This window comes from Leuciscus leuciscus (assembly GCF_965113295.1).
Source record: "Leuciscus leuciscus genome assembly, chromosome: 6".
In the NCBI taxonomy this organism is placed as follows: domain Eukaryota; kingdom Metazoa; phylum Chordata; class Actinopteri; order Cypriniformes; family Leuciscidae; genus Leuciscus; species Leuciscus leuciscus.
In genome coordinates, this window is record NC_138730.1 from 36,354,718 (window position 1) to 36,382,448 (window position 27,731).

General features: G+C 37.6%; 1 protein-coding gene across 5 annotated transcripts; it reads right to left on the bottom strand.

The window, feature by feature from the left end:
- On the bottom strand, positions 1–27,505 carry helz2b (helicase with zinc finger 2b). 5 transcript variants are annotated; one of them, XM_082173410.1, is made up of 19 exons: positions 27,338–27,496; positions 24,737–25,309; positions 23,780–23,887; positions 23,149–23,672; positions 18,336–18,986; positions 17,151–17,943; positions 15,667–15,742; positions 11,398–15,484; positions 11,077–11,162; positions 10,649–10,786; positions 10,107–10,262; positions 9,871–10,015; positions 9,649–9,771; positions 9,254–9,446; positions 6,035–6,169; positions 5,733–5,954; positions 5,196–5,349; positions 4,207–4,374; positions 1–4,071 (listed from the first exon to the last, which is right to left on the bottom strand). In XM_082173410.1, exons 2-19 carry the CDS (start codon positions 25,256–25,258, stop codon positions 3,959–3,961), a joined length of 8,394 nt encoding a protein of 2,797 aa, XP_082029536.1. In that variant the 5' UTR covers positions 25,259–25,309; positions 27,338–27,496; the 3' UTR covers positions 1–3,958. The 5 variants fall into 5 exon arrangements, with proteins under 5 accessions (XP_082029536.1, XP_082029537.1, XP_082029538.1 ...); XM_082173411.1 differs by having other exon boundaries at positions 24,737–25,324; XM_082173412.1 differs by lacking the exon at positions 27,338–27,496 and adding an exon at positions 26,845–26,860.
- Positions 27,506–27,731: the final 226 nt, after the last annotated feature.

The window sequence follows — 27,731 nt, forward strand, 5'->3', positions numbered from 1 at the left end:
AATAGGCAAGGCAAGTTTATTTATATAGTACATTTCATACACTATGGCAATTCAAAGTGCTTTACATAGAGAGGAATAAAAATAATCACACTATAGCAATTCACAGAGACAAAATAAAAGCAGCAAAATACCTGAATTACATTTCAATTTGTATCTCAGAATCTTCACACAGAGCTACTGTGTGTCCTGAGAAGACTACTTTTTGATATTTTAGTCTTTTTTAGCTTGACATGTGAAGTTATGTTCTTTAATTATATTAAATCTGCCAGAGGACATTCTGATTATACAGAGGACATTGTGTTCCACTGAAGAACGTCATGGGGACAGGGTAAGTAATTTTAATTTTGCTGTGAACAACCCTTTTATGTTGTTGCTGTAATGACAGGAGTTCCAGTTTTAAAATGCTCAGTGGCTCTAGGCTACAACTGCTCTTCAAAAAAGAGTGGGATTCCCTTTTCTATATGCTGTGACTGATTAGATATCAGATCAAATGCTTTTTAAAATACAGAAGAGAGAAGTTTATACATCGTCAGAGTGTATTTGGAGAGCATTACAGACAGTCTGTTAACCCAAATCTTAATAGTTATGTGGAAAAGTTAAAAGTAATGTACCCACTAAAACGCCTCATAGCATGAGCAAAAGTTTTTTTCCTTTCTTAAAAGGATCGTTCACCCAAAAGTGAAAATTCTGTCATCATTTACTCAACCTCAAGTTGTTCCAAACCTGTATTGATGAATCAGGGGAAGAAGAAAAAAATGACTCTTTTTTCTTTTCAAAAAAATCTTTTTTGATTTATCATTTTTCATATTTTAAATATTTAATCATGTCAATCATATTTTAAGAAATCATTATTGTCAGTGTTCATCATTATTATCATTTGAAATGTATGTTTAATGCTTTTCTTTGATTAATCTTTATGCCTCAATGTAGTTGACTGACTTGGGGTGACATTTTGTAAGTGTAAGATGTGGGCGAAAGCCTGGAAGCTTCCGATTGACAGACCACAAGTAGCTCGAATGTCTCAGTTAATGTGATACATTTTTTTAATCTTGGTTGAACATCTTGCAGAAGGGACATGTTGTATAGCAGTTTCTTTCTTTTGCATTGTTTTGAGACCCATGACTTCATGACTCATATGGTGGTACAGAGCGATATCCCAGCAAACACAGAACGTTGGCGCAACATACCCAACCTTCTAACAACGTTTTAACAACATGGCCAAAAGGTTGCTATAACTACGTTGTGTGGTGAAGGTTGTTACAGCGTTGTCACAATGTTGACATTAAACCACCGTTCAGGGCCATTGCTTAAGGTTGTGCCTAGGGTGTCTGGACAATCACTGGACAACATATGTACTCGTCACTGCCCTGAAGCACGAAAATCAGCCTTTTGAATTTCAACTGATCGTTGGACCGTCTCTCATTCTTCATCAAGCAATCCATACGTGAGAATTGCGTTTAATTTACTTCAGCTAAATAAGATACATAATTATTCCGTGAATTATCCAAACACAACCTACAACTTCCTTATCTGATGTGACATTTTTTTGAACATCATCTGGTCAGGTATGACAAATATTTAACTTTATGCCAAAAGTATGAAGCCAAAATGACTTTAATGATGAGTAATTGATTTCAGCACTCATTGAACAGGCAACGACGCGTATAACGTTAGCCTACTTGTTGCACGTTAATGTTTTTTACTTTTTTTTTTTTTTTTGGAAACGCACAGAGACATTTTTTTTTTTGTAACTGCTCGCACACCTGTTTATATTTTCCTTTGATTTGTCGTCTCATTCATTTCTTTGCCAGATTTCCGCATGTTTGCTCATGCTAGTTAGTCCACTCCCTGTATAACATGTTTGTTTTAGTTTTTTTCTTCTCACAAATGTATGACTTTTGGAAGTGCAATTTGATTACCATATGCAGTTTTAATAAAGTTGAATTAGCTAACCTTCTATGTCATTTTTACTCTTCAAAGTGTACACTTGCAGGTGTTGATTATAATGAATTTACTGTTAGGCCCATAAATAATAATAAGGATAAACAATATTTAAAAAGTATATAATTATATAACATATGACTAATTAAAACCACAAAACATAACATGCTACATGGGGGATATCTATCTAGCATAAAAAAATTAATTGTCAGAACGTCGTCTCTCGGTTGCTGAATGTCGCGTAGCAACGTTGCGACAGCCCTGTCACGTCTTACAATTCTACGTTGTTACAATGTTGCGAGCACGTAGACCGCGACGTTGCTATAGCAGAAATGCAACGTGCCACAGACGTTGCCTCAATGTAAATGTGTTTGCTGGGATGTGTATGTACCCACACCACAGGGTGTGAAACTATGAAAGCTAGATATGTTTGTGTCTTGTGGATGTGGTTTGATGGCAAAAACTATGAAAAGAGGAACTTAACTCTGTTCCAATAAGCAAACCTGGCTCTTTTGCAATTTGTCTTTTCAAAGAGAGCTCTCTCAACAACTTGACTATTCTTTAGGCAAGAATATTATATTCAGAGTATGACTTATATTTTACTTAGAAATATTAGAAATGATTTTAACTGTTCATGTTATGTTTCTTTATTAAACTTTTAATCCTGATTGTGGATGAAATATTATTATTTCTCATTTATTATTGGATTGTCTGTTGCTACGAAATAAAAATTTGATTTAATCATCTGACTGGATCTCCTCGCATCATGTATGAATTTATTTCTTCTGCTGAACCCAAATAATTGTCTCATAAATGTACAAAATACAAGCTGTTAATTTATGTATAAGCCAAATTCTGTGTACAAGTCAAAGTGAATGTGATATGCTAGTGCTACGCTTATTGTTACAACAATTGTTACTATAATATGACTGTGGTAAATTGACTTTAGCCACCACTGTCATAAAAAATGTAATTAAATTACAGAAAGATTTAGAAAATATTTTAACTGTTTGATAATTGTTTAACTTGGTTTTCTTCCAAGTTAAGGACAACACCCCCCCCCCCCCCCCCTTTTTTTTTTTTATTTTTTTTTTTTTACTTTTTTTTTTTACAATTGATTAACAAGAGTTTGTATAGTTATATGTAGTAAATATATATGTAAAAAAATCATCTTAAGCTGCCATAGTTTTAAATTAATAGAATATTTCAGCAATGAATTTTTCAAATTGGTTACTTCATTAATGTAATCGTACCCATTTTAAAATGGTTTGGAATGATACAAGAAATTTGGAATGTATAATTAAAAATAGAATCTCAAAGGCCCACTGAAATGCCTTGGAATACACAGCTTTGTATGATGTGTTGACATCATTTCCACTAAACAGGAAGCTAAGGTGGGACATATTGAATGGCTCCTCCCCCTTTTCAAATAGCCAATAGCATTTAGTTTACCTCACAGACTGCAATTCGTACTTGACAGCACCATGGAAGCGAATCAGAGCGCTGATGATATGTTGGATTCAATAGTAGAGGTATGAATAAATTCTAGCCATTTCATTCTTAACCAAGGTACAGTTAGAAAACGGAATAAAACTAGAGCATTTGAGCAACCGAACACACACCTCCAACCCATATTGCTCCGTGACATGCCAACGGTCACTTTGGCCAGGTGGTATTTATATCATAGGGGGCGGGACGCTTTAGATTCTAGAGAGCATTTGATTGGACAGAAGATGTAATGAGAAGCTGAAGTCCGCGGTGATGCCATACAAATCCGTGATCCATTTTAGCGGATGTGAGAGACTGTAAGTTTTGAATGCTTATAGCTCCTAAATGCGAATTTTGTCATTGTTTTGGAACACACCAGCACCATTCACCATTCATAACCTTAAGGCTAACATATTCATACTAAAAGCTAAAAAACTTACATTTTGATTTCAGGGGGGCTTTAAAAAAGAAGTATTTACACTGTTTGTAAAATTATTCAAGATCAATCCAACTTCATTTAAAATCTGATTTAACGGACACTGCGTACTGTTATCTGGTCTGCAGAGACCACACAGCCGCGACCTGAATAATGTTTCAGTAGTTTCCTCCATGCTAGGCTGCAGTTCAGTAGCTCCTGATTGCCTAAAGCACAACATTTAAAAATATATATTATTATCTTATAATAGAAATGATTTTGTATAAAACATTGTGATTTAATACACTGGGATATGTATTTAGTAATTTGTTAAGAATATATGAATGTAATGTAGGGATTACCCAAAATGCATAGCCCATTCTGTGCTCTTGTGATGCCAACATTGATTTGGTTTTCATCACCCACAAAGCCAATGTGCTTGGAGAGCCATTCCCTTGAAGGCTGAGATTCAATCTCATCGCTGGGGCAGGAGCGAACCATCGAAAGAATCACATACTGCCACTCACTACCTGCAGTCACATCATTATAATGCTCTTTGTCATCAGGTTTTTGTATACATGAGAACATAAGAATCTTTAGGGAAAAAATGGAAACACTGTACAATAAAGTTTCATTAGTTAACTACTTAAGTTAACAATACCTCTACAGCCTTTATTAATCTTAGTTAATGTTAATTTCAACATTTACTAATACATTATTCAAATTAAGTTGTATTTGTTAACATTAGTTAATGCACTGTGAACTAACATGAACAAACAATTAACGACGGTATTTTTTTTATTAACTAACATTAACAAAGATTAATAAATACTATTGTATACAACAAATGTATTGCTTATTGTTAGTTCATGTTAGTTAACTAATGTTTACAAATGAGACCTTATTGTAAAGTGAAACAGTCCCAAACATTTGATAAATCAAAACTATTCAACAGCATTAAAGGGATAGTTCACCCAAAAATCATTTACTCACCCTCAAGTTGTTCCAAACCTGTTTAAATGTCTTTGTTCTGCTGTACACAAAGGAAGATATTTGGAAAAATGTTTGTAACCAAGCAGATCTCGCCCCCCATTGACTACCATAGTAGGAAAAAAATGGGGCACGAGATCTGCTTGGTTACAAACATTTTTCCAAATATCTTCCTTTGTGTACAGCAGAACAAAGAAATGTATACAGGTTTGGAACAACTTGAGGGTGAGTAAATGATGACAGAATTTTCACTTTTGGGTGAATGATCCCTTTAACCTAACAACTGTCATTAGCATTATCAAGTAAAGGAAACAAAAAAAATACAGAGATCTAAAGAGAGGAAATGATTCTAGAGTATTACCTTGGCTCTTTGTAATGGTGGTGACAGTGATTTTCTTCAGGTCATTGGACAGTCGTTCTCTGATCTGGGCCACCTGTGCGTTATATGGTGACAGAATGGCAATGTCTTCCAGCTTCACACGGCCCACTGATACCAGCTGACTGCAAATCTTAACCTGCGTAAAAACACATCTAGGCTTGATTTGTGTAGGTGCAAGCTCATTAGCACCAGAACCTGACAATAATGTGTTATTTGGGTGACAATTTATAGACTGAGTTAAGTCCTCAGAATGTGATCAGTGGACAAATTACTGGTGGACTATAGGAGAAGCAAAACAGGCTTGAATCAATTTTTTCATCCAATACAAAATTAGGGAATATGTGATATGTAGAACAAGAAGGGGTACTTTTTTCAATAATAGTGCCATATTTTGTTAAATTAAAAAATGTATGTATAAGGTGAGTTCAGTAATTGCAAACATGCAGTTTGAACATAGTTTAAAACTAATTGGGTGTAAATCGAGTCTTTTTTTGTTTGTTTGCATCATCTTTTACTTACAGCTTTCTTAACCTCTTCAAGGTTGGCTTTTGAGTTCTCATTTCCCCGTGCAGTTGAAACAACCAAACTGATCTCTTTTCCACGTATATCTCCAAACAGAATGTGTTTGCTTTGTCTTGATGTCTCGTTCTCAGCATGAAGCATGCTGATTCGTTCAGGCACAATAGTTTTCAGCATATCATTGTAGTATGTTTCTGATGGAAATTTGCAGATTTTTTCATGCTAAAGAAAGAGTAATAAATGTAATAAACAGTAATAAATGTGTGTAAGCGTATACCGTGTGTGAAGCACAATATATGTACCATTCTGTACTGGGTGTCAAGCAGTAGTGCTCTATCCATGTATCGTTCAAACAGAGAGTGTGTCATGCCCAGTCTCCGCACATGCTCATTCTTCACGATCGGACGCAACTGCTTGTGATCCCCCAACAGCACAACCTGCAAGATTGAGTATATGAGACCGTGTGACAAGGATCAGAAAACCCACACAGAAGATTGTGAATGAAAATGTTTGTAAGGTCAAAGTACTGTAGCAAGAAGTAGGTCCCTTATTTAGATTTGCTTATGCTAGTTAACCGTTCATGGTTGAAAACGTTATAGATTGTTGCATGGAGAAAACAGGCTTGAGTCACTATTTGCTCTCACATTTCATCCATTTTGATTATTATATTATACTATACTATATTATATAATATTTATTTTGTCTTTAAATGCTTTAGGGTCAAAGACGAGACGTCACCATTTTGGTGTCCGCATCAAATCAAATTTATTTAAGTGATTTTATATACATTAAAATATGGGTGAAATAATGTTCCAAAGTGTAAAATTGTCATTTAGTATAGTGGTCGGACTTTGCTATTTTACCATTACATCTTTAAATATACACAAAATTCCAAGCATTTTTAAATAAGTGTTGGCTGCGTTATATTAAAAGGACTATAGCTATGTCCGAAACCCACTATATAGTGCACTGTATCGGGTGTCGGGCTGTATTCTGAGTGAGCGACATCATTCCCTACCTTCATTCACTACTTTACACATTCCATGTACACACTCGCTGAAACACTATTTTCCAAAATTCAATGCGGAGAGGACTGAGTGAACAATCGAGTTTAAACCAGAGATTACTTTACATCTTTCTAATTTCTGCTTTAACATTTATTTCATGTTAGTTCTATTTTTTTAACCTTTTTTTATTAATCATTACTTGAATAAAACATATTAAAATATAGTGACAATATTATATAGATGAATTTTAAAATTATATTAATAAGGTAAAGAAATATATATTATTTTTATTATAAAAAAATATATTATTTAGGCATTAACTCAATGTAATGTGTTTTACTAACAGCCAGGTGTTTTAATAATGTATTGAAGAGATGATAATTTTGGTGGATGATTTAAAAATATTCGTTAATTATTTGCGTATTCATTCTGATTTAATCAAACCGGTCTCCTGAGGGCGCTCAACAACCACGTCATCTGTGAGCGTGAGAGTTTCTAACAAACTAAACAAAACTTTATTAAAAATAATAAATACATGAATTAATGTACACTTTTACTCTTTCAGCAGTCTGTGATATCACCAAAAGGCACCCTGAAGATCGTGTGGTGCTGCAGCAAAGTAAGTTTATTGATTATTGGAAAAATATTTTGTGAATAATTGTGATTAACTTTACTGGTCAAGCTCATTATTTGACATAGGTGGCCAGTTGATAGCCTGCAATATAAGCTGAAATAGAAGTTTCGTCATTCAAAGTAATGCTTTTTTCATTTAGTGTAATGCGAATTCTCTGTGAATGACAGTTTCACTGTATAGATAACAATTTTAGCATCTTATTTATATTACAGATAAATGAGGAATGTTTAGCACTGACATATGTCTTCAACTTTTATTATTATTAGTATTATAGTAACTTTTATATCACTATTTTATTGCATTTTTGTATTGGTTGATTTGTATTTTAGATGCCCTTAGTTGCTAGGCACTGTAAAAAGCCAAAAAGCTGAAAAGTAAATGCAGACACAATGTAGCACTCTTAAGGCCCGTTCACACCAAGAACGATAACTATAAAGATAATCATAACGATAACTATATTAGCATCCAATGAACAATAACGCTGTTTATTCCAAGCATGTGCTGCAGGTTTGTCGTCTACTGCTTTAAATGAGGATGGATTCTGATTGGCTGTCAGTGTTTTTAGTGTTCATCTGCTGAAAAAAAAGCGTTCTTAGTGTTTTTAGTGTTCATCGCTCTGAAAGCGATTCCAACTATATTGTTTCTCTGTGCCAGTGTGCCTATATCGTTATAGTTGTGATGTGAACTTTGCTATTCTTTTATATTTAGAACAGTTTTTAGAACTGTATCCTTCTCATTGTTATAGTTTACTTGGTGTGTGAACGGGCCTTTAGCAAGGAAACAAGAAAGGTACTGAGGATTGCAATTGTTAATATAAATGCTTACCAATATTTCTGAACAGAGAGTCCCCTCTCGCTATGTCACAAGCTCAAAAGAGGCCATTGAGGGGATTCGCCACCCCAAATACCCATCCTGATAACGTCATTTATGTTGGCAAACAGAAAGTATTCATAATGTAAATATAGCTGCAAGCAGTAATTTTTAGGGCAGAGCAAGTCAGAAACAAAGTGAAGAGCTAAGCAAGCATGGCAGGGAGCATGAGAACAGTAGAATGTAAATGCTTATTATTTTTTCAACATCTGCTTCTGCCATCATTTACTCAGGAATATTATTAAATCTAATTTAATGATACAGACTACAACTAAAAACATTACGATTATGGGAACAATGACAATATTCTCTCCCTTTTTGGCAAAATGTCATTCAGAGTAAGAAAACCTTGGTCAGTCAGCGAAATATATATATTTATGTAAAAATGAAACAATCGACTTAATCTGACCTGTACTTATTAAATATGGAACTTATTGCTGACAAATGGGTAAAACCTAGTGGTTTGAAGGATAGTGGCAAAGTACCATGATCCTTAAATGGAGTCTTTTAATGTGTCATCAAATGATTCTCGTTTTAAACATTCCTGACAAGATTTTTTGGTATATAAAGTATTGTTACACTCAAATGACATTATAGTAGTGGGTGTCTTCTGTAAATCATGGTAAATATGTAATATTGTCATTCTTTTTTGGATAGAAAAATTATTATGTGTATTCTGCTTCTACATTTCTTTCTGCTGTATTGATTTCAAAGGTTAGTTAGTAAGGAGTTCAATATACTTATTCTTTGTGTCCAGCTTCCTATTTGTTTAGTCTACTATAAAGAGTGCCTTAAGTTTAGCTTTCTTCCAAAACCTAGTTTCAGTGCTTTAATTATTTAGGCTGTGCAGGCTCTTGGGTATTTGGAAGTCTTGTCTAGGTTATGTGTTGGTATTTTACAGCAAGTTTTGCTTAACATTTCTGTGCAATTTCTGTCCATTTTATTTGTGTATATGTTTATTTGTTATTGACAGACTTGTTTTTTATAGATGTGTCAAGAGTCACTCTGACCTTCTCCGGTTTGAAGCTGACCAATGGGACAAGCGTCTGGGGTTCTGTAGCCATGGCACACTCATCGATGAGGATCTGTCGTGCACTTAGTGTCTTGGTGAGGTTGGGTGAGGCGGCAGCCGTGCAGGTGCATAGAATAATATCATGCTTTTCCAGTTCATACAAACGTGCAGAATTTAGCAGCTTCTTATATCTGAGGACACACAATTTAGTGTCATGCAGACATGCATTCACATATAATCACACACTTATAGACACACTCTTAGATGCAGAGATGTGTTTTAGGCAGATTTAGATGATGATGGTGATGGAAATTAAGCCACAGGTATTTAAAGTTGTTTATGACAATGTAGCATTTTCAAATGGAAGCAAATACAACAGAAACATCTACGTACTCCTCTACGTCCTCATCTGTCAGTGAATCGGGCTTACAGCGAATTCTTTGATCAAAGTCCTTTATTGCTTGGGAATGAGGGTTGCGAGAGTTGTCTCGGATTCTATGATGAAGTGTTATTTTCCTAGACACAGGAATGTGATGAGTTTGAGTATTGTAATGATAAAATGATCTGTGATTATTAATATTATTATTATTATTTTTTGCAATTCATTGGCAGTACCTGAGCTCAGATTTAGACCGCTCTTGGCGCAGTGATTTGTATGATAACTGGATGTTGCTGCCAGGGTAGGGATACTCCTGCATCTCCATCTGTCTGCTGTACACACGTAATGGCTTCAGCTGCTCTCCAAACTTGAGCAGGTATTCTGTACACCCAACACAAGCACATGATAAATACATTAATTTCTTCTTCACACAAATACTAGTTCCCTAGAACACAACACAACCTCGACGTACCTGCAACTACATCCACAGACTTGTTTGAGGGTCCACAATAAAGAATAACCTCTTTTTTTTCTTTGTCTTTCAGCTCCTTCAGCTTCCAAGGAGTCTTGGAGTTCAGCTGAGAGAACCAGAACACAATATACGCTCCTACAACTGTTTTTCCTGTTCCTATAAAGGACAAACATGGAAAATAATCTTTTCAGTCCCATTATGAAACACTGAGGGAAAAAAAAGGTCAAATCCCTGTGACTGTGATAAACTTAACATCTGTGAAGTTTTTCTGTGATTTAAGGCCAATTAACACTGCACTGGCAGATGCTGATCAACGCAGACAATCACCAAATTACAGTACGTCACTTGTCAGACATTCCATGACCTGGCAAATGGTGATTGAATGTTCAGTCTGCAACAAAATAAGTGCTGACCAACACCAGCATACACACTCATCCGACTAAACAAAAACAAACATCTTGTGTTTGGTCAGCATCTGTCTGTGCAATGTAAATTAGCATTTAAGGCTAAACTAAAAACTGTATATGCACAGAATGTTTAACCTGGAGGCCCTTGAATGAGAGTGAATTTGCCATTCAGAGCTTGTTCCAAAGCTTTAAACTGGCTTTCATTCAGTTGAGGCAGACCTGCTGGTGGTTCCTCTCTCATAAGCACATATAGGTGTACAGCTGGTTCGGAGCCTGTGGGTTGATACAACCAAAAGTACCTTAAAAACCAATGAACTCAAGTATGTCATTAAACTCTAGTGTAAATAATTATTTTAAGCTCACATAATGACTTGTTATATGGTGTTAAATGAAGATTTAAAAATAAATCAGAAAATTAAACAAGACCCTAATAAGACACTAACACCCTGTGTAGGTATATTATAAATAAAGAAAATAAAACAAATGCATAATTGCATAGACATTTTCTGTGTTTAAAAAAACATTCTCAACATATTATGACATATTATGAATTTAATGCATACTTTCTTTCCCAATCCGGTGTCTGAGTGCAATGTTCTTAACGAGTTCATTAGCTGCTGTTAAATTATTCACTGCACTTTCCTTCCGTCTGGATAAATCAAGCAGAAAAAAAAGATCACACATCATTGCAAGTGGTTGTCATGACTTTGCCTCTATACATTGAACACAATATATTTATGAACTGATTAATGAATATATAAAATGTAAGTAATGTAATGAGACTGGTGTAATGCAGTATCTTGCAGCATAATGGTTTTAGTTGTAGTGTACTGGATTATAATATGGTTGTGATGTAATGTGTATTGAGTCTGTTGTATTCTTACATGTCTGGAATGAGTTTTGGGATCATCTCCACTGTGAATGTGTCATTCCGCTTGAATTTTGGGGTGTTCATGGGTGCACATTTTATGCTAAAGTTAATCATTTTGGACTTGTTCACACTGTTCTCTGGAGGATCGAAATACTGAGTTGTCACACCATGGGCCACCCAAGTAAAGTATCCTGGATCCAGCTCTGACTGATCTGCTTGGATCTTTTTCGAAACTGTCTTTCGGATACAGAGCAAACACTTGGCCAGGTCAAATTCAATTGCCCATTTTTTGACACATTCTACAGGCAGAGAGAAAGTTCCAGAGAGTCTGGAATTATCAAAAGTTATTTGCACATTCTCTATCACTACACAATCACTGTCATCCACAGCAGTTGCAGCAGACTCCATTTCACAGAGGGGCTTCCATATCTGCACATACTCCTCTACATCCTTATAGTGACCTTTGGATGGGCGGTTTGCAAGTTTGGAAAAGCACTTAATAGGATTGCCAGTGTGTTCCACACAGATCTCAAAGCTTGAAGTCACGCTCAATAACTGTACAGTTGGCGCCCAGTAGCCCCTGTCCCTTTCTGAGGTCAGCTGGACCTGGACAGTGTCTCCAGCTTTCAGACAGAGTTTGAAGTCAGTGTAATGATCCTCTTCTGACATAAAAGTGTGATCAGGTAATCGAGATGTATCCTGCACTTCGCTGATCTCACTATGATCACTCACATCTGCTGCCAATATGAGGGACTTCGCCTCTTCCCACTGTTCGTCTCTCACTGCCTCAACAATGGCGTGCCAGGTGTTTTGAGGTATCTCTGAACAGAATCTTAAGTTCTGCAGTGGGCTCTGGGTCTTGCTCAGTGCATATATCCGTTTTTTCCAAGTCAGTGTCACTTGCTTTTTGTTAAATAACGGTTGATCCTCAAGCTGTAAATTTCTGTACTTAACAGGAAGTCTGTCCGGGAAAGTTCCTTTATCAAACGGAAATGATAATTTGAAACTTTCGCTGTCACGTTGGACAACAGTGACAAAAGCCATTTTGTATGTGCTTTGTTTTTGTAGATTGACTGCCAGATGAAGTGACTCTGCTTTACTCTCATACTTCTGTGCCTTAATTTCTCCTATTTTACACTTGTCACACAACAGATCAATGTCTGTCTGTGAATACTCAACAGGACGATCGCTGAGAACTGCATGCATGAGCCTCTGAAGAACCACATCTATGTAACGGCGAATGGGTGAGGATGCATGTGTGTATGAGTCCAGATTCAACGAATAGTGCCCAAGTAAAGCATCTGTGCATGAGAGAGAACGAATGAACGAAGCTTTTTTGATATAGGCCTTAAACTGATCAACTGCTGGAACCAATTGTGGATGAATGTCATCTGTGGAAATAAGGTCAGCCATTTTGTAAAAGTTACATGTCAAAGCTGCTGATTCAATCATTTCCCACACAGATGTCAGAATAATAAAACTGCCATTATTCTGCCCACAGTTTGAATCCAGATGTTTCTCCAGTGCTTGTAGGGACTCACATTCCTCCTTGTCTTCCTTCAGTCTACTCACCAGTTCAGGTGAAGCTGTCACAGGACAGCTAAAGGTGTTCGGAAACAGGGTTTCTTGATCAGTCAGCTGATCACTAGCTTTTTTAAACATCAACTTCAGCTCCTCCATCATTAACCTGCACTTGCTGTCTTGTGATGATCCAAGATCAGCAGGATTGGAACTGTCTACTTGTCCAGAGAGTCTTTGTGTCCTGTGACTAAGTGCAAAATGACAAGCCACAAGGATGCAGCCTTCTAGAGAATCCAACTTCATCTCATTTTCACCTGGCTGGTTGATGATGCTGTCAGTCTCACTGTAGGACAATGCCCTGTTTGACTTTATGCAGGAAAGCACCAACTTTTGCTCTACAAGTTTGCCTTTTGTCTTTTCCACTTTCAGAATTAAAGAGATTGCACGACGATTTTTGCCTGGCGTCAAACTCCACATGTATGATTGTGCACCCAAGTCCTGAATATCGTCCCCAGACACATAGCTAAAAAAATCTGCTTTGTGAACTCCAATTTCAAAATGATATTCAGAGTCACTGACAGAGATGGCATCTTGTAGGTGGCTTGATAAAGGGCTCTGGTTATCACCAGGGTTAGGATTATTGTTAGGGTGGACATCTCTAGACCCTAGAGAATAAACAGTGAAGGTGATTCTGTTATTCAGGTTCAATCGATTTCTGTCGATATGAAATGTCAGGTGTGAGGAGAAAGGAATGAGTTCCATATGTCGATTACTGATGTACTCTAATTGGTCTGCTGTTGGAGGAGCCTGACACCTCAGAGGAGTGCAGAGTTTAGTGTTTGTGTTCTCTGTCAGAAATTTTGACACTTCATGGCTAAACATTATGTTTAACTCTTCAATCATTAGATTTGCTTCTCTCTCCCCTGGCTTCCGGTGTTTATCAGGTTGGGCATAGTTCCAGTCTTCTTTAAGCCGTGCTTTGCGTTGGCTTCTGGCAAAATGGTAAGCCACCCTGACAAGGTCCTCCAAAGTATCAAATCTCTGCTCACCATCATACTGACTTATTATATCCTCAGCCTCCTTGTAGGTCAGCTTCTTTTTAGAATTGATCACAGAGAGGTCAAAGATCCTTTCTGTGATAATGCCCGATTGCTTTTCCACTTTGACAATTAATGAAATGGCATTACGATCTTTCCCTGGGAGAAGACTCCAAAAGGTGGTGGAAAGATCTTTTGGGAACATGAATGTAGGTTCTTTTCCTGGGTCATAAAACGTTGCTCCCCTTTCTTTTGCAAAGCTATCAAGTGAACTGTCCTTAGACACGAAACTAGCCACATCTGCAACATGAACCCCAATCTCATAGCAGCTTCCCAGATCTTTAACACTAATGGCATCATCCAAATCTTTAGCATTGGGTGGATCAACAGTGAAGGTTTGTAAAGCTGTGAAATCTCTTCTTTTCTTGTCATCAATTCCATCAGTTTTCATCTCTGAAAAAGCATCCTCTTGCATTAGAGGAAGAGAAATTAGTTTGAACTCTGATTTTAAAATCTCAAGTCCCTCCTCTAAAGTTGTCCCAACTGGTAGAATATCTGTAACTTTGCCTAGCGGAAAGGAACAGTGTTCTTTCCAGGCCAAAATCTGAACAACAAAAACATAGTTCTGTTTTGTTTGTTCATCCAGAGAAAAATTTCTTGTTATTGTCCAATTGCCATTGACAAACTTGTATACTGGAATACAATTGCGAGTCTCTTTTTTTACCAAGATACGTATTTTGGTGGTGTTGTGGTTGAGGGGTATCATCATTTTTGGCACCAAATATTTGTCAGTGTTTTGTGTTCGTCTTTGGTAATTTTCAGCCTCTAAAAAACACACAAATTCAGAGGATGTTGGTAGTCTGTTTGTACAACCTAAAACTCTCCCAGTAAGAGAGCCAGCATTATGGTGTCTGGTCTCAACCACAACTTCATCACCAGGGAAAGACATGCCAATGTTTTTCTTCCCTTCAATATGAATGTGTTCAGATGGGTTATCGTAAGGTAATACGTAACCTGATTGGTATCCTTTCATTACCAATTCCCCATGCCTGTAGATACCAGGCTGTTTCCTGACCAACTCCAAGAGGTTTTCCTTTTCAGAGGAAAAGAATAAAGGCCTCTTTTGTTCATTCTCTTCATCTGAGTCCTGTACATCACTTTCATAGTCTTCCATCTCTTTCAATATAGTATCAGTTTCGGCCTGGAGAGGTACATCATTCTCAGAAATGTCTAACTTTTCTGTCTTCTGAAATTTTGAAATTTCCAATACTTCCTGTTGTAGGACATCTCTGGTAAAATTATCTGGTTTAGCGCTGCCCTTGCTGATGCAACGTTCTATGTAGGACCTCCAGATTTTTGAACACTTTCCAAAACAACAAAGAGCACCAGCGTCTCCAACTACAACCACCAGTGATTGGGCTCTGGTCAAGGCAGTGTTTAGTGCTCTAATGTCATCAAAAAACTCAGGGCAGCTTGACTCTGATTGAAGAAGTCTGTCTCTTGTCTGAACTGTTGTTATGATGATGACCCTGAACTGATTCCCTAAGGACACAGAATTTGAATGGGGAGGTTGTAATTTAAAAATAATAATAAATAATTTTAAAATGGATATACATATTGACACATTGTGACTGAAATAAAAATGTAACACATTTTTTTTTCTTGATAAATCAAACAAGTTTCCTTAGCTCCAGTAGACAGTGATGTTCTGAACCCTACAGTACCTTGAATGTTTGCTAAATTCTGAACAGACACTCCGTAAACTCCTTTCTGACGGAGATGAACTCTGATGACCTCAACCTGAAGAATCGAATGGGAAAAAAGGGGGAAATTTGTGGAACAGGATGTGGATTGTATTTTTGTGACTTTACCATTTGTGATGGTTACTGAATTCAAGCCCTTAAAGGACAACTCCAGTGAAAAATTAACCTTGGGGTAATTAACACATGGTTACCGAGTCGATCGTTCCCTGGGGTGCGTTTTCATGAAAATCAAATATAAAGTGTTTTATCTCTAAAAACAGATTAGCTCATAACACTAGTATATGGGGCAGAGAGTAAGTAAAAATAAATCGCTAGTTAATACCACTAACAAGGCTCAAAATAGCCTCACACTAACACGGTAGCATAATGAGGGTCCCTACATACAAAACGAAGCATGGAGAACTTTGTAAGTGTACAGACAGTTTAATAAGAAGATACTTTATAAAGCCAGTACATTACGCATTTACAGGCAGGATCCATCTTGGAAAACAGTATCGACTAGTCAAGCCACGAACGCCCTGCTACATTAGATTTACATTTATTCATTTAGCTGACGCTTTTATCCAAAGCGACTTACAATTGCTATTTATGTCAGAGGTCGCACACCTCTGGAGCAACTAGGGGTTAAGTGTCTTGCTCAGGGACACATTGGTGTCTCACAGTGGATTCGAACCCGGGTCTCTCACACCAAAGGCATGTGTCTTATCCATTGCGCCACCACCACCCGATTTCACAAACGTAATTCCTATCGACCAGCTCACGTAGCAGGGCGTTCGTGGCTCGATTAATCGAGTCTGTTTTCCAAGATGCCCGCTGCCTGTAAATGCGTAATGTACTGGCTTTATAAAGTATCTTCTTATTAAACTGTCTGTACACTTACAACGCTCTCAATGCTTCGGTTTGCATGTAGGGACCCTCAATATGCTACCATGTTAGTGTGAGGCTATTTTGAACCTTGTTAGTGGTATTAACTTGCGATTTGCTTTTACTTACACTCTGCCCCATATACTAGTGTTATGAGCTAATCTGTTTTTATAAATAAAACTCTTTACATTCGATTATCATAAAAATGCACCCCAGGGAACGATCGACTCGGTAACCATGTGTTAATTACCCCAAGGTTCATTTTTCACTGGAGTTGTCCTTTAAAAACTATGTATTATATTATCAATAACTTTTTTTTAAATAGATCTTCCTCAAAATTACAAAATCTTTGATCAAACAGTTAAAGAGCAAGAATCATTAAGAGGAATCACAATTGTTAAATTCTTAACAATTCTCGTCCCTAATGCTTGAATAGTATTAAAAGTTTGTATTTAATTATTATCATTCATTCATCAAGTCACCATTCATACTTATATGGTATAGCATAATTAAGTTTTAGTCATAACATATTTGTCATATGTCAAGAGTGATAAATGCTGTTTATCACAAAAAAAAAGTACCTGTCGGCCTTCACTAAGAACACAGATCTGCTTTGGCTCTCTATCACCCCATTCAATTGGCCAATCAGTCAGAAGCCCTTGCACCATGTTTACCACACTGTTGACCTCAGCAAGATTGAACCAGGACATGGAGGTGGAATTCAGACGGCATTCTCCTCTGACATGCTGAAAGATCAGAGGGTGTAGCCTCGGGTGGGGTGGGACATCCCCTTTGGCCTTGATACCATCACTTACATAGAAGTAAGTGGATACAAAGTCCACTATTTCTGTGGTGGAACGGTAGTTCTCATTAAAGATGACTCTGCTTTTCTTGGCAGTGTTGCTGCTCTCATCCTGGTAGTAGTGGAAGAGACGATTGAGCAGGGTGTGTTCTGATCGTTTGTCATCAGTTACAGAGAAAAGTTTTGGAGCCATCTGCATGTGGTCTCCTGCTAAAACCACTCGAGTGTGTTTGTCTGCTAAACCCAGAGCCATGAGCGCTTCAGCCTCCAGCATCTGAGATGCTTCATCAATCAGGATATGACTGAAAAAACCTTCAGGAAGCTTCAGCTCACGGAGATGCCGTGCCATAGATGTGGTGGTAATAATGATGCGGTGTGACTCTAGATCAGAGCGTGCTGGGAAGATGAAGGACTGTCTGTCTGGAGAGCAAAGACAGTATTTCAGAGTGATGTCATCGGTTGCCATGATGGAGGCCCCACCCCTGTTTGCCTTTATCCTGAGTAGTTTGAGGTTTGGGTGTCCATTTGTAACGTATGAATGGAAGTGCTCTCTGACATATAAATCTGCAGAGCTATAAGGAACAAAACTCAAAGTTAGATTTCTTAAATGGACGGGAGCTTTTATTTTCACAGGAGAAGTATTGCAAGGCATCTTAATACAAATTAAATTCCCATCTGTTCTTGTTCTTGTTTCAAATAACTGGTAATAACAATTGATAAAATTGCATCCAATATTTGTGGTCAAATATTTGTATATAATGACCACTAAACTATATTTTTTGTATAAAGTAAATTTCTTTTTCAATTTATTTTAAAACAAATATTTAATATTAATAACTCAAACTTTAATGTCTCAAATACTTCATCGAAAAAAAAAAAAAAACATTGGTTGATGCATGATCCTGATCCCTCTGTTGTGGTAATGATTGGCTACATTATCATTTTTTATTTATTTATAACTTACCTGTTAGTATATGTACAGATGAGCACTTTGTTTTGAGAACGAAAGGCCAGCTTTTTGGCTGCTGAGGCGAGACAGAGCGTCTTCCCGGTGCCAAATGGTCCGTATATTAGCAAGGGAGGAGCCACTTTGTTGCTCTCGCACTTGCCAAGGATGAAGTTCAAGGCAATTTGCTGTTTGTTGTTCAATTCAGACTGTTTGGTTATGTCCACAGGGACACAACAGTTACTGAGGTCAGGTAGAACGATGTGCAGGTCTGGTAGGTGATCAATAGCCCGGTGCATCTGACAAAATGACAGTCTGTTCAGCTGAAACTGTACCTCCATTTCACACCGGTTTTTTTTCCTCAGCTGTAGCTCAGACACACACTGTGCAGACAGCTGAAGACCGATGTGACCCTCGCCAGCAGCCTGTTTGAGCACCAATGCCTCATACGTGTGGTTTCTGTGCTCTACTGACACACTGGCTTCTGCTGGTATGCAATTCACCAAAGCCATCTGCACCCCTCGTTTAAGAATCTGCCCTTCAGGCGAGTCTGATGTGAGCGAGCAGGACACCTTCAGAGTGGCAAAGAGCTTCCCTGGAGCAGCAAAAAAACGTGATATGCCGTCACTCAACTGGTCAGAGAGAGACACACTCCCACTAACATTTAATCTGCAAGTTTGGGGGAAAAAAGAAAACATTTGCAACCGTAAATATATGGCAAAGGTAATCTAACTGTAAAAAGAGAGAAAATAGCATTCTCAATACTGATTAATTAAAAGAATCTCTAATATTGACCAAAACTCAATATGCTACAGATGTATGGTGTATTTCATTAAACCATTTGTTTACTTTTATTTGGTTTGTGATCTGATGATTATATAGCACCAACATGAGTGAAGATTGGACCATTTGTAGAAGGACTATGTGAAGGAAATTTTTTTTTAAACATAACATACATTTCTTTTTCTAGCAGTGTTAACATTTAAACGCTTTTGAATACTAAATGTCCCTAACACTTGGGCCAAAGTTAGTGCATCTGAATCTAACAAAAGAGGAAACAAAACTAGACAGCTGTGCATTTTGTTATATATACACATTTAACCTCATGACCCTAGCAACAAGCTGAAGTATCAAGGAATCCATATTTGCTTCCATATTTGGAAAAAATTATAATGAATCATGTCACCTTTGCCACGCTACTATTCTATAAAAACTGTTGTACTCTTTTTGTCAGGGAGAATTCTATGAAATTGATCCGAGATCCTCCCGGCTGTGATTGAAGCATATTCAAAGACTGGTTATTGATGTGCATTAGGTTAGTGGAACACTGGAGACCTTTATTCCAAAGTGATAGTGTTCATAAGGTGCGAGACGTCATCTCAGAGTGAGGCTCTTACCGATGGGGTCCGGTAGCTATAATTCTTAGGCATCTTATGTGATCAGAATAGAATTCTTAGGCATCTGGGTTTTTCTAATGCGTTCAAAGAAACTATACTTAGGCGCGAGGGGTTACCAACATGGTCAGAGTGGGGGTCACCTGAAGATAATTTTGGAGGTGTCGTGGACACCTGGTTTAACTTAAGTCATGTGCGTAGGGGAATTTCTACCACAACTATTTGTCTTTTCAGACTAACTAGTGTGCCAAATTTTACTTGTTTTTACCATACAGTAATATGGCCAGCTATAGACATCTATGTAAAAAAATAATAAAATCATAAAACAATTACAATAACAGTGTAATGTAATAGTGGCTACACACACCCAATATGTGTGCCACCTTATTATTTAACAGACGGTAGCAAGTGTCCTCTCTGGATCAATCACACACACACACAGTGTTTTGGCTGTTCTTTAAGTTCAAAACAGTGACAACATTATTGTAATCATAATACATTCCACCTATTCAGTTTGAACCTTAACACCAACCCATTCATCCACCTTTCCTTTCAGACATATTTTCATCTTGTACTACGACACCATCTTAGCAATGCATAACAACAGCGCTGATTTTTTTAACTGCCCTGCCCATGTTTCATCCATTCAATGAAACCGCAATTAACTTGTTAGAAAATAATGCCTTTAATCGTTGCATTGTTTGCTTTCAGTTACGTTTATATTCAATTCAGTGATTATACCTGCCTAGTACTATCGGACTCAGAGGCCATTAAATGCAATGATAACATGGAATGCCTCTGATCCCAGTATGAGTTCAAATTCCAGAGTTCCAGAGTGCATGTAATGAGAAATAAGTAACGTTAAAATACACTATTTTAGTAATAGAAATTATATTCAAAAAGTAAAATTATTTATTTTAGGTGATAAAACACTGTTGTCATGGGACCCACACTAAGCCAGTCTGTGACAATCAGTATGCAGACCATATAATAACCAAGGGAGAGAAACTTATCTGCAAGGGAAAATATGTCTATGGGTGTGGCTGATACTATGGCATTACATAAATTATATCTCTTAATGATGGTGTGGCCTGTAGACATAAAAAAAAGATTATTGGAGATCAGCACTTAAAAGGATAGTTCACTTTGAAATAAAATTTTGGTATGTTTTAGCTTACCTCAAGGGCATCTAAGATGTAGGTGTCTTTTTTTCCGCAGTAGTTTCAATTTTGATATTTTTAGGTCAAACCGTTCTTGTCTGTCAGTCATATTATGCAGGTCGATGGTCACTGTCTCAATACGGTTTCGTTCCAATGAACTGCAGTAGCCAATGCGACTTCTATTGTATATATCTATACCCGCCCGCGCTCTCAGATCACTTGGACGTGGCTGTGTACAAGAGGTAAAAACGATATAAATACTGTTCGTTTTCTCACACAAACCGCTCGTTTCGTGTCTTGGGCCATCAATGTGTACTTACGATGAGGAATTGTTTAATTTGGACGATGGGGAATTGTTTTAATTTGGACTCTGTGCATGCTCTTTGAGGTGGTGCCCATTGACCTGCATTATATGACTGACAGACAAGAACGGTTTGACCTAAAAATATCAAAATTGAAACTACTGCGGAAAAAAAGACACCTACATCTTGGATGCCCTTGAGGTAAGCTAAAACATACCAAAATTTAATTTCAAAGTGAACTATCCTATGGAGTCAATATAGGGCCATATATATCTGCAAAATAAAACAATGTTTTGCAAACAAAAAATATGTTGTGCAAAAAAAATAAATATGTTTTGCAAATAAAAATAGAGTATTGAGAAAATTGTTTGCTTTTTTGCAAGCAAAAAAAAAATTATTGCAAAAGAAAAGTTAACCACTGAGAGAAAAAATAAAGTTTAGCAAAGTAAAACTTCAGCAGCATTGACTTTGCAACACATATATCCCTTTGCGCCGCTCCTTTAAATCCGCGTTTCAGTCATCCGTGCCTCTGCGGCGCAAGCTTTCCTTTGCGCTTAATTTTTATTTGGGCCTCGCTTTATGTCCCTGATTTGACGTGGGGGGAGGGGTCAAGAGGTTGGGGTGTGTACAAGGGACGAAGGCGCGTCCCTCTCGTAACGTCATCAGCGCGAGCCACAGACTATTATTGTCAATAATACATACCCTGTGATCCATCACCCGCATGTCACCCGCCTTCGTCCCTTGTACACAAGGTCAAGAGGTTGGGGTGTGTGAACAAGGGACGAAGGCGTCCCTCTCGTAACGTCATCAGCGCGAGCCCCAGACCGAGTGGATCGATCGGAATGGCGGAGCAGAGACATGCGGGTGATGGATCACAGGTATGTATTATTGACAATAATAGTCTGGGGCTCGCGCTGATGACGTTACGAGAGGGACGCGCCTTCGTCCCTTGTACACACCCCAACCTCTTGACCCCTCCCCCACGTCAAATCAGGGACGGCGTCAAATCAGCGAGGCGCAAAGAAAAATGAAGCGCAAAGGAAAGCTTGCGCCGCAGAGGCACGGATGACTGAAAAGCGGATTTAAAGGAGTGGCGCAAAGGGAAATATGTGTTGCAAAGTCAATGCTGCTGAAGTTTTACTTTGCTAAACTTAATTTTTTCTCTCAGTGGTTAACTTTTCTTTTGCAATATTTTTTTTTTTTTGCTTGCAAAAGAGCTATTTTTTTTCTCAATACTCTATTTTTATTTGCAAAACATATTTTTTTTTTTTGCAAAACATATTTTTTGTTTGCAAAACATTGTTTTATTTTGCAGATATATATGGCCCTATATTGACTCCATACTATCCCTTTAACACTGTTTACAATTACATACTGGATCTCTACCATATGATGATATAACCTCCCTTAGAACAAAAAAAAAACAATCATAATAATAGAATCCACCTGTTCAGTGTGAACCCCAACCCAAACCAGTTAATCCACTATTCTATTCATTTTATCTGTGTATTACATAAAGATTCATTGACTTTGACAACTCTGCCCATGTTTCATACTATCATGAGAACAGCGATTGGCTTGAATTTACATTTAAAAACAAGTGAATATGGTAATGAGTAGCTAAAACATAATGTGTCCATGGTCGAAAAATTATAAAATTATTAGCCTACACTTTTGCCGAGCCTGCAATGATGCGAGCTCCGCAATAGACTTCTTCCCGACAGTCAAAGAGGCATTACGTCACAAAAGTGCGGACTCGTAGGAAGACCGCAAGTGTTTAGGGTGCCATTCGGGACAATGCCTGTGATGGTTGACCAATGAAATCAGCTGTGGGGTGGGATGGGGTTTGCGCTTAACTGGTTTGGGGGGCACTATATTTATATGAATCACACATTCATATAAATATAGTAAATTTGAAAATGTACACCTTAGCATACATTTCAAGTGGTGTATTATTTCTATAAGATATTTGTACCTGCTAATGAGCTTCTCCTCTGCAATTTCCTCTCTGAACAGAAAGTGGTGACCTCTCTCTCTGTAGTTGTCTCGGTGAAGTGGGGAACTGTGATCTGCATGGGGATTGAACTGTAGGTTCATCTGGGGTGATTTGTATGTACTAAGCAACTGCTCGTCCTCCTCCCTTCTGGCAAAGAAGGGCACGATGACCCTGTTTCCTCTGTTCCAGCGCTCATCCGAAAGAATCTCGGCACATTCACTCTCTTCTGCCTCATCTGGCTGGACATGGAACTGCTCACCGACTCTCACCTTCAGTTTCCGGAGAAGAACCGGTCGAATGTCGAAGTCAAACACCAACCACTGTTCATACACTCCAGGGCGGAACGACAGAAAAGACACACTCAGCTGGTAGGTGGAGTGAGAGGAGCGAAGGTGGTGGCCTGCAGTGTGTGTGACTGGGGGAAAGGTGTTCTGTAAACTGTCACTCAAAGAGAAAACAGCACCATTTTCCACTTTCAGTAGAGCCACATGAGCCAAGGACCTCTACACAAACACACACGCACACACACAAAACAAACAAGGAGGTTATCAATAACTAGTGTGCAATTAGGCTGAATGTAAAATGATCCAGGTTAGTGTGTATTTCTGACCTCAGTGGTGATTGTGAATTTCCATCTGATTTCACTGTCTTCTTGTAAACAGTCTACACAAAGATTCTCATCGTGTTTAACACACACATCGTCCACCTGCTCAGAGATCTGTAAAATACACACACGTGTCCATATTTGTGGATTTTGTTACTTTTTATGTTAGTATTTAATTAAATAATTAACTACTAACTTAAAAGTTACCATAAATACACAAACAACTTTTTCATTTCTCTATTATATGGCTCTCATATGCTTGATTCTGACTGGTATATTGTGATTTTCTTTATAATCATTTCAAGAACCAAAATCATCAATGTCTGCATATTTAGCAATTAAAAGAGGAATACACTAAACAACTTTTAAAATTAGATTTGAAAAATCTAGGCATCGTACACTTGCAGACTTTGTAAATGGTTCCAAAGAAAAACATCATAGACTAAATGAATGTGGATCAAACACTACCGGACTTTCAAGTCTGACCACAAACATATGCAGAAACATGCACCTCATGCATGACAAATGAAAACAATATGTGTTCTAAAATCAACTCAAAATAACAAACATGTTTGATATCCTCTGACTGGATGTGGATGGAATCAAAAATGTGAGTCTGTGACCATGATACACTACACAATTTTCTGTGTAATCTGTCAACTCCAACTGCCCAAAATCTGGAGACTGGCTATGATATTCGGCAACTAGCATGGACTCATCCAGACTGTAAATTGAATAAAAAATCTGTGCAAAATTTGTGCAGTGTATTACATCCTTAAAATGAAACATATTAAAAAATGTTTTGTGTGACAAATCTTGTGTGTGTGTGTGTGTGTGTGTCCCTTTAATCTATATGGTTTCAAATACTCATAAAGATAGATATCATATGACTTAAAAACATTAAAGTTACATGGACGGAGTTGGGCAGAGTTGCTATCTTGTGCAGGATTTCATTGTACTCACGATACGAATCTCATTGCTGCTGGTTCTGTACTCTTCCAGAAGTTTCTCCTGGTATGAGGAAAGCTCATGAGAGCTTGACTGACCATCTCCTTGTCTGCTCTGTTCAGCCAGTCGTTCTCTTTGCGTGATCAGATGAATTAAACTCTTGTGGTCTAGGTTTGTGTTTTTTTGCAAGTTCCACACCGCAGCTTCTTCTGGACTGCTGGCAAACGTGCAACGGTCATGATGCACATAGCACCCGACATCCTCCTTGAAATACCAACACACTTCATATCGAGCAGGTCGTGGGTGAGAGGGCCGAGAGAACACAGGTTTCCATTTGTGACCTCTGACCTTTGCTCTGACAAGCAGCAGATTGTGAGAGCAACGGTGAGGCGTTGCAATGATGGAGTAGGAAATGCGAGAGTATTCATGAGTGCAGTCATTACAAGCAGCTCTCAGCTCGTACATCTGCATGAACTCCTGCAGCTGAGCATCTCTAGCCTGTACTGTAGACATTTCTACAGATTCAAGCCATAACATGCATGAAGTCTGACATGAACACCATCAGCTGGGCACCCACAGCTTCAAATACTGCAGTAATTCAACCTAATGTGAGGAAAGAGAAGAACACAGCTCATCAGATGACTTGTTTACATAAGGGAAAATGCAAATACTATTCAAAAGAGCATAAACCAGAATCAGAAACAGAATCACATTACTACTAGCCTACTTAGACCTTTGAACAGGTATAAGGAAAGGATGAATTATGACCATGAAGGGAAATAACACTTAACTTTCTACATAACATAGGCCTACTGCTCATATTGTGCAGTATCTCATGTTTTATAAAAGATAGAGATCCAGATGTTGCTTCTTAAAATGATATTGCTGGTAACTGCCAAATAGGCTTTTGAACTATTTAGAGATAATTTTTCATTTTATTTTATAAATGTAAAATTTACATGCTTTTTGAAAATTGTGTTAAATATCCTTTGATAAAGCAGTCTGATAATAACTGCTGAGCTGTTGGATCACATTAAAATACTGTATGCAAATGTGCTGGGGTTTAGTCACATATCAACTTTTATGTGTGTGTGAATACAGCACATTTTAAAGAATAGAATAAAACATTTCTGCTAATTTGCCTGTTGTACTTTATTTTAATTTACTGGTGGTAAGCAAAGATTACATTGTAGAAAGACAATGTAATAGTTGGCCAGAGCTGTTGTTCTTGATGTTATGTGAGAAAGAAAAGCTGGGGTGTACAATACAAGGTCAAGCTTATCATGAACAGAAGACAAAACAAAAGACTTATTTTCCTATTTGACAAGTGCAACCTAGCAACCAGAGTGTGTGAAAACCACGAAAACAAGGGATATTAACGCCATGTGAACTGCCACAGAACAGGTTTTGGGTCAAGTGGCTTTCAAACTGATTAGTGTTGTTAGTCAACCACATACCTCTTTAACCTGAAGCCTGGCTTCAGATTATGTAAGGATTATTTTAGATCAATAGGCCTATGTAATGAAAAAGTCTATGTAATGAAAACTATGTAAAGTGCCTTTGTAAATATTACACAAATGCATTACACAAAATGTGCACATATACATAAGGATTAATTTCATTGCATATTTATCTTCTGGTACACAAAGAGAGGTCTCAAAGCAAAGAGGCTGTTGCTGGGCAGCCCTGGTGAGGTGGTTGATTCAGGCTAGTTGCCTAGAGTAAAAACTGAATTATTATTGTAATTATTTTAACAGTGCTCAACAGTACCATTGTATGCCCTCATGTCATAAGTATCCAGACGTTTTGTGGTGGCAGCAAGAAATTTGACCAGTTTGACTGCTTTTGAGCTCTCATTTTCCATTTAAATAAACAGTTTATTACTTTTAACACTAATAATGGCCCCATATCTTTCCACGCGTCACATTACGCACATTCATACCATTTAGAGTTTATGGATGAATAGTCATTAATTATTTACTTCATTATTTACTTTATATACATTCATTTGTGTTTACCCAGGTTTGTACAAAGAAAAAGAAAAAAGTGCAGTTACATTTTGAAATGTTCTGTCTGAAATATTTTTTGTTCTTTAATTCTGGTGTTTTATATGTTAATCTTACCAGTAGACAGCAGCAGGTACAGATTAATTTTCATCTTAGACGCTATGATCCTCCCTCTGCTGTCAAACGTCAGGTGGGGAATGCCTGTATGACCGTTACGAAAAAATGGCGAAAACTAAGAGTAATTTTTTTATTATTATAAATATGGCAAAGGGCATTGTTGTAAATTTCTGTTGTAAATTATAGATTACACTTAACGTTACAGTTGCACCGTCGCACCCAACCCCTATGCAAGAACACGACAGTGTTGCACTAGGCTACAATAATATTGAAAATTGGCTTTGAAATAAACCACGGTAAATGAAAAGAATCTTAAACCTACATAGTAATTAAAGACGGTGATATATTCGAGAACACTAAAATATGAATTTATAATTCTCTAATGAAAAAACAAGAACAGCGCGCGCCTGACGTAGCAGAAGAGTAAAGCGTGAAGCGGAACTAACAACACCCATATTTTCCACACAAATAAAACATTTACTTTTGAACCCACCTTTACATCTCTGAGGAGGGAAATGTGCGGCCACCTGCACTCGAAGCCATCTCAATCAAATGCACACAACGCAAACCAAACTTCATGTTCCTCTGTCTAGTAACCCAACTTGAGTTTCGATTTCCTGGGCTGACAGAGTGAGGAGTGACGAAGTCGTTGGTCACGCGCGTCCGTGCGTTTTACAGACTGCACGTAAAAATAGTTGTCTAGCAATATGTCTGTATGGGTCTCATTCACTAATAATTGCATAATTTGTTTAAACATAAATTTGCACACTGTCAAAAGGTTTTTGCTCCGGGATGATCCACTCAGAAAGTGTTGCTCTCTTTTGCTCACGCCAGGGAGTTCCAGATGCCAAAACTCAGACTTTATTGGTGAAGACAACAAAGCTGAC